Source organism: Anolis sagrei, chromosome 7 (assembly GCF_037176765.1).
Source record: "Anolis sagrei isolate rAnoSag1 chromosome 7, rAnoSag1.mat, whole genome shotgun sequence".
NCBI lineage: Eukaryota > Metazoa > Chordata > Lepidosauria > Squamata > Dactyloidae > Anolis > Anolis sagrei.
The window spans coordinates 5,192,805-5,199,925 of record NC_090027.1 but is presented as its reverse complement, the minus strand read 5'-3'; the positions used below and the strand labels follow the sequence as shown (position 1 = coordinate 5,199,925).

Sequence of the window (7,121 nt, the reverse complement as noted above, 5' to 3'; positions counted from 1 at the left end):
AGGAAGGAAGGAAGGAAGGAGATGAAGAGGAGAAGGAAGAGAAGTGGTGGAGGAGGAGGAGGAAGGAAGGAAGGAAGGAAGGAAGGAAGGAAGGAAGGAAGGAAGGAAGGAAGGAAGGAAGGAAGGAAGGAAGGAGATGAAGAGGAGAAGGAAGAGAAGTGGTGGAGGAGGAGGAAGGAAGGAAGGAAGGAAGGAAGGAAGGAAGGAAGGAAGGAGATGAGGAGAAGGAAGAGAAGTGGTGGAGGAGAAGGGAGTGAGGGAGGGTAAGGAGTTAGGAGATAAAGAAGAGGAGAAAGATGAGAAGAAGAGGAGGAGGAGAAGGAGGAAAAGGAGGAAATGAAAGGGGATGAAGAAGAGGAGGAGGAGATGGCTCGGGGAAGAGCTGGATCCCTTCTGCCTCTGGAGAGCGGGTCTCCTTCCAGCGGGGAGCGAGGGACCAATCCTGGCCGAGGAGGGCGCAGGAGGGCCGGCTCCCTGTATAAAGGCCCCCGCGGGGCGCCGGCAGTTGCCATAGGCTCCGTCGAGCAAGGGCGCGCTCCCCGCGGGAGGGACCTTACCGGGCAGCGCCCCCTGCCGGACGCGCTCATGGCTGCGCCCCGCTCCAAGCCGCTGACTTCTTTCCTCATCCAGGACATCCTGCGCCTGGGGGGCCATCCAGCCGGGCCTGGGTCTCCCCCCGAGGAAGCCGGGAGAAGCAATGCCCCCCGGGAAGCCAGCCCCGAATCTCGGGAGGTACCGGAGAGCCACCTTCCAGGTAAGACGCTTCTTGGGTCACCTCCAGCATAGATATCAGAACCATAAACGGAATGGGTTGTTGTTTTCCGGGCTATCTAGCCATGTTCCAAAAGCATTCTCTCCCGACGTTTCGCCCACATCTATGGCAGGCATCCTCAGAGCTTGTGCGGTCTGTTGGAAACTAGGCAAATGAGGTTTCTCTATCTGTGGAATGATGTCCAGGGTGGGAGAAAGAACTCTTGTCTGCTGGAGACAAGTGTGAATGCTGCCATTGGCCACCTCTATTTGCATTGAATGCCCTTGCATCTTCAAAGACTGGCTGCTTGCTGCTTGGGGAATCCTTTGTTGGGAAGTGTTAGCTGGTCCTGATAGACTGGCTGATTGCTGCTTGGGGGAATCCTTTGTTGGGAGGTGTTAGCTGGTCCTGATAGACTGGCTGATTGCTGCTTTGGGGAATCCTTTGTTGGGAGGTGTTAGCTGGTCCTGATAGACTGGCTGATTGCTGCTAGGGGGAATCCTTTGTTGGGAGGTGTTAGCTGGTCCTGATAGACTGGCTGATTGCTGCTTTGGGGAATCCTTTGTTGGGAGGTATTAGCTGGTCCTGATAGACTGGCTGATTGCTGCTAGGGGGAATCCTTTGTTGGGAGGTATTAGCTGGTCCTGATAGACTGGCTGATTGCTGCTAGGGGGAATCCTTTGTTGGGAGGTGTTAGCTGGTCCTGATAGACTGGCTGCTTGCTGCTTTGGGAAATCCTTTGTTGGGAGGTGCTAGCTCATCCTGATAGTTTCCCAGGCTGTATGGCCATGTTCTAGAAGCATTCTCTCCTGACGTTTCACCCACATCTATGGCAGGCATCCTCAGAGCTTGTGAGGTCTGTTGGAAACTAGGCAAATGAGGTTTATATTTCTGTAGAATGATGTCCAGGGTGGGAGAAAGAACTCTTTTCTGTTGGAGGCAAGTGTGAATGTTGCAACTGGCCACCTTGATTAGCATTGAATGGCCTTGCAGCTTCAAAGACTGGCTGATTGCTGCTTAGTTTTTAATATTTTATCCTAAACATGTGGTCTGCCCATTGTCAATATGATTGTGTTATTGTAATTTTGTATTGCCTAATGTATCCACATGTTTTTATGATGTTGTTGTTATTGCTTGTGTTTTTGGTTTTATTTTGCTGTAATCTGCTGTCCGGGCTTGGCCTCATGTAAGCCGCCCCGAGTGTCCCCGTTGGGAGAGATGGTGGCAGGGTATAAATAAAGTTTATTATTATTATTATTATTTGAAACACAACAAGATGAGTCCCCAGCAGACAAGATCACTCTGCTGGCTGTTGTATTGGATCACACGTCAAACCCTTCCCAAGTGTCTAGGACTGTGTAATGTATTGGCGAATAATGCGTGCAGATCCCAGTAAGGTGGCCTTCTGCAGCTCACAGATGGTAATTTGGTCAGTGCCGATTGTGTTTAAGTGCAGGCCAAGGTCTTGAGGCAATGCACCCAGTGTGCTGATCACCACTGGGACCACCTTGACTGGCTTGTGCCAGAGTCTTTGCAGTTCGATCTTTAAATCCTCATACCGTGTCAGTTTTTCCAGTTGTTTCTCTGCTATTATTATTATTATTATTATTATTATTATTATTATTATTATTGGGGAAATCCTTTGTTGGGAGATGCTAGCTCATCCTGACAATTTTCCAGGCCGTATGGCCGTGTTCCAGAAGCATTCTTTCCTGACGTTTCACCCACATCTATGGCTGGTATCCTCAGAGGTTGTGAGGTGTGTTGGAAACAGGATGAGATTTATATTTCTGTGGTTTATATATCTGGACATTTCGCAGATACCTAAACCTCATTTGCCTAGTTTCCCACAGAACTCACAACCTCTGAGGATGCTTACCATAGATGTGGGCGAAACGTCAGGAGAGAATGCTTCTGTAACATGGCCAGACACTCCAGAAATCTCGCAGCAACCCAACCCTCAATCTGATCGAGGCCTGTTCTCAGTATATACTCCTGTTGTTGTTTACGTTTCTTTTCTGCCCCATAGATCCTCCTGCGGAAACCCCAGGGAACCCACCCAAGTCCTTCCTGCGGCCTCCAAAGCAGCAGAAGCGCTCCCGGGCGGCCTTTTCCCACTCTCAGGTCATCGAACTGGAGCGGAAGTTCAGTCAGCAGAAGTACCTGTCGGCCCCGGAGCGGGCTCACTTGGCCCGCCACCTCAAGCTCACCGAAACCCAGGTGAAAATCTGGTTCCAGAACCGAAGGTACAAGACCAAGCGGAAGCAGCTGGCCTCGGATCTCGGCGGCTTTGAGAAGAACTCTTCCATCCCGACATACAAGGAGAGCGCCTTCTCCAGAGCTGCCTTGGCCCTCTCGGTGTGCCACAGCCACCAATACCACCCTTATTTATACTGCCTCAATGGCTGGACTCCTGTCTTTTGGTAACTGACCTTCAAGAGCAGTCCAATGCTACCGAGTTGCTTTCCATCCATGCTGTGCCCATCTAGAACACTACGTAAACGACATTTGAAAACTGTATTGTCGCAGGCTTTCATGGCTGGAATCACTAGGTTCTTGTGGGTTTTTTCGGGCTATATGGCCATGTTCTAGAGGCATTTTCTCCTGACGTTTCTCCTGCATCTATGACAAGCATCCTCAGAGGTAGTGAGGTCTGTTGGAACTGGGAAAAATTGGTTTATATATCTGAGGAATGACTGGGATGGGGCAAAGAGCTCTCTGCTGCAGCTAGGTGTGAATGTTTCAGCTGACCACCTTCATTATCATTTGAAGGCCTGGCTGAGCCTGGGAAAATGCCTTGTTGAGAGGTGTTAAGATGTGCCTGGTTGTTTGTTTCCTCTCTGCTGTTTTGCTGTTGTAATTTTAGATCCTGGTTTGAAAGTGTTCTGGAACATAGCCATAGAAAACTCACAGCAAGCCTTTTATTTCCTGTTTAATTGTACAGTCCTTACTTTGAAAGTAGTTTTTCTACTCCAGAAACTACAAACTATGTTGAATTGGTTGAGATATTCACAGAATCATAGAATCCAAGAGTTGGAAGAGACCTCATGGGCCATCCAGTCCAACCCCATTCTACCAAGCAGCAGGAAAATTGCATTCAAAGCACCCCTGACAGATGGCCATCCAGCCTCTGTTTCAAAGCTTCCAAAGAAGGAGCCTCCACCACACCCCGGGGCAGAGAGTTCCACTGCTGAACGGCTCTCGCAGTCAGGAAGTTCTTCCTCATGTTCAGATGGAATCTCCTCTCTTGTAGTTTGAAGCCATTGTTCCTTTGCGTCCTAGTCTCCAGGGAAGCAGAAAACAAGCTTGCTCCCTCCTCTCTGTGACTTCCTCTCACATATTTATACATGGCCCTCATCATATCTCCTCTCAGCCTTCTCTTCTTCAGGCTAAACATGCCCAGCTCCTTAAGCCGCTCCTCATAGGGCTTGTTCTCCAGACCCTTGATCGTTTTAGTCGCCCTAAAATTCATTGAAAATTCATTGAAAAACTGGAGCAATATGCTGCAGGATGTCCCTTCTGCAATTTTTTTTCAGTTTAATCAACGTTTCCCATGTTTTTATGATAGTCTCAATTAGGAAACGACATTTATAACCCGGAAACAAAAATCGTCTTGCATAGTGTAATTGTCACTGTCCTTTTCCCTCTCCTGCCTTTGGCATCTAGGTGTTCTCCCTTTGGATCAGCAGCTATAGGTTTTTTTGTTTTGTTTTGGGGTTTTTTGTCATGTCAGGAGTGACTTGAGAAACTGCAAGTCGCTTATGGTGTGAGAGAATTGGCCATCTGCAAGGACGTTGCCCAGGGGACGTCCAGATGATTTGATGTTTCTTATCATCCTTGTGGGAGGCTTCTCTCATGTCCCCGCATGAGGAGCTAGAGCTGACAGAGGGAGCTCATCTGCCTCTCCCCAGATTTGAACCTGCGACCTGTCGGTCTTCAGTCCTGCCGGCACAAGGGTTTAACCCACTGTGCCACCGGGGGCTCCAGCAACTATAGGTGCCAGCTGCTATAAAAGTGACATATATGGTCTGTAGCGAAAAATGAATACATTGGTTGTACAAGACTCCTGGGGATCAGTGCAAAGTGCTGCCCAGTAGGCATGTGCTTTCAGGGTAAACCTTGTCCCGTTTTCATAGAATCCTAGAGTTGGAAGAGACCTCGTGGGCCATCCAGTCCAATCCCTTTTTGCCAAGAAGCAGGAAAATTGCATTCAAAGCCCCCCTGACAGATGGCCATAGAGTTGGAAGAGACCTCATGGGCCATCCAGTCCAATCCCATTCTGCCAAGAAGCAGGAAAATTGCATTCAAAGCACCCCTGACAGATGGCCATAGAGTTGGAAGAGACCTCATGGGCCATCCAGTCCAATCCCATTCTGCCAAGAAGCAGGAAAATTGCATTCAAAGCACCCCTGACAGATGGCCATAGAGTTGGAAGAGACCTCATGGGCCATCCAGTCCAACCCCATTCTGCCAAGAAGCAGGAAAATTGCATTCAAAGCACCCTTGACAGATGGCCATAGAGTTGGAAGACACCTCCTGGGCCATCCAGTCCAACCCCATTCTGCCAAGAAGCAAGAATATTGCATTCAAATCACCCCCGACAGATGGCCATCCAGCCTCTGTTTAAAAGCTTTTAAAGAAGGAGCCTCCACCACACTCCTGGGCAGAGAGTTCCACTGATGAACAGCTCTCACAGTCAGGAAGTTCTTCCTCATGTTCCGGTGGAATCTCCTTTCTTGGAGTTTGAAGCCATTGTTCCCTTGCGTCCTAGTCTCCAGGGAAGCAGAAGACAAGCTTGCTCCCTCCTCCCTGTGGCTTCCTCTCACATATTTATCCATGGCTCTTATCATGTCTCCTCTCAGCCTTCTCTTCTTCAGGCTAAACATGACCAGTTCTTTAAGCCGCTCCTCATAGGGCTTGTTCTCCAAACCCTTGATCATTGGAGTCGCCCTCCTTTGGACACATTCCAGCTTGTCAATATCTCCCTTCCATTGTGGTGCCCAGAATTGGACACAGTATTCCAGGCATGGTCTAACCAAGGCAGAAAAGAGCACGGGGAGCAGGACTTCCCTGGATGTAGACCAGGGGTCCTCAAACTTTTTAAACAGAGGGCCAGGTCACAGTCCCTCAAACTTTTGGAGGGCCGGATTATAATTTGGAAAAAAAAAACCATGAATGAATTCCTATGTACACTACACATGCCTTATTTGTAGTGCAAAAAACACTTAAAACAATACAATAATTAAAATAAAGAACAATTTTAACAAATATACTTTTATTAGTATTTCAATGGGAAATGTGGGCCTGCTTTTGGCTAATGAGATAGGATTGTTGTTGTGTGCTTTCAGGTCATTTCATACTTAGCTTGACCCTGAGTGAGGGCTGGATAAATGACCTTAGAGGGCCGTATCTGGCCCCCGGGTCTTAGTTTGAGGACTCCTGATCTAGACTCTATGCTCCTATTGATGCAGGCCAAAATCCCATTGGCTTTTTTTGCCACCACATCACATTGTTGGCTCATGTTTAACTTGTTGTCCACGAGGACTCCAAGATCTTTTCCACACGTACTGCAGTCGAGGCAGGCATCGTCCCCCATTCTGTATCTTTGCATTTCATTTTTTTCTGCCTAAGTGGAGTCTCTTGCATTTGTCCCTGTTGAACTTCATTTTGTTAGTTTTGGCCCATCATCTCTCTAATCTGTCAAGGTCGTTTTGAATTCTGCTCCTGTCCTCTGGACTATTGGCTATCCCTCCCAATTCAGTCTCATCTGCAAACTTGATAATCATGGCTTCTAACCCTTCATCTAAGCCAGGGCTTCTCAACCTTCCTAATGCCGCGACCCCTTAGTACAGTTGCTCATGATGTGGTGACCCCCAACCATAACATTTTCATTGCTACTTTGTAACTGTAATTTTGCTACTGTTATGAATCGTAATGTAAATATCTGATATGCAGATATTTTCAAATCCCAAATACCCAATATGCCCAAATTTGGATACTGGTGGGGTTGGGAGGGTTGATTTTGTCATTTGGAAGCTATAGTGGCTGGGATTTATAGTTCACCTACAATCAAAGAGCATTCTGAACACCACCAATGATGAAATTGAACCAAACTTGGCACACAAAACTTTCATGGCCAAGAGGAAATACTGGGAGGATCTGGTGGATATTGACCTTGAATTTTTGGAGTTGTAGTTCACCTACATCCAGAGAGCACTGTGGACTCAAACAATGATGGATCTGGACCAAACTTGGCACGCATACTCAATATGCTGAAATGTGAACACTGGAGAAGTTTGAGAAAAATAGAATTTGACATTTGGGAGTTGTAGTTGCTGGGATTTATAGTTCACCTACAATGAAAGAACAT

At 47.7% G+C, this 7,121-nt stretch overlaps 1 protein-coding gene across 1 annotated transcript; it reads left to right on the top strand.

The window, feature by feature from the left end:
- Positions 1–336: 336 nt before the first annotated feature.
- Positions 337–3,339, top strand: NKX3-1 (NK3 homeobox 1). Its single transcript, XM_060787329.2, has 2 exons — positions 337–754; positions 2,781–3,339. Exons 1-2 carry the CDS (start codon positions 337–339, stop codon positions 3,176–3,178), a joined length of 816 nt encoding a protein of 271 aa, XP_060643312.2. The 3' UTR covers positions 3,179–3,339.
- The last annotated feature ends 3,782 nt before the right edge of the window (positions 3,340–7,121 follow it).

Coding starts and splice junctions, on each gene's coding strand:
- NKX3-1 (XM_060787329.2), top strand. CDS start 337: ATGAAAGGGGATGAAGAAGAGGAGGAGGAGATGGCTCGGGGAAGAGCT. Junction 755..2,780: donor ACCGGAGAGCCACCTTCCAG/GTAAGACGCTTC, acceptor TCTGCCCCATAG/ATCCTCCTGCGGAAACCCCA.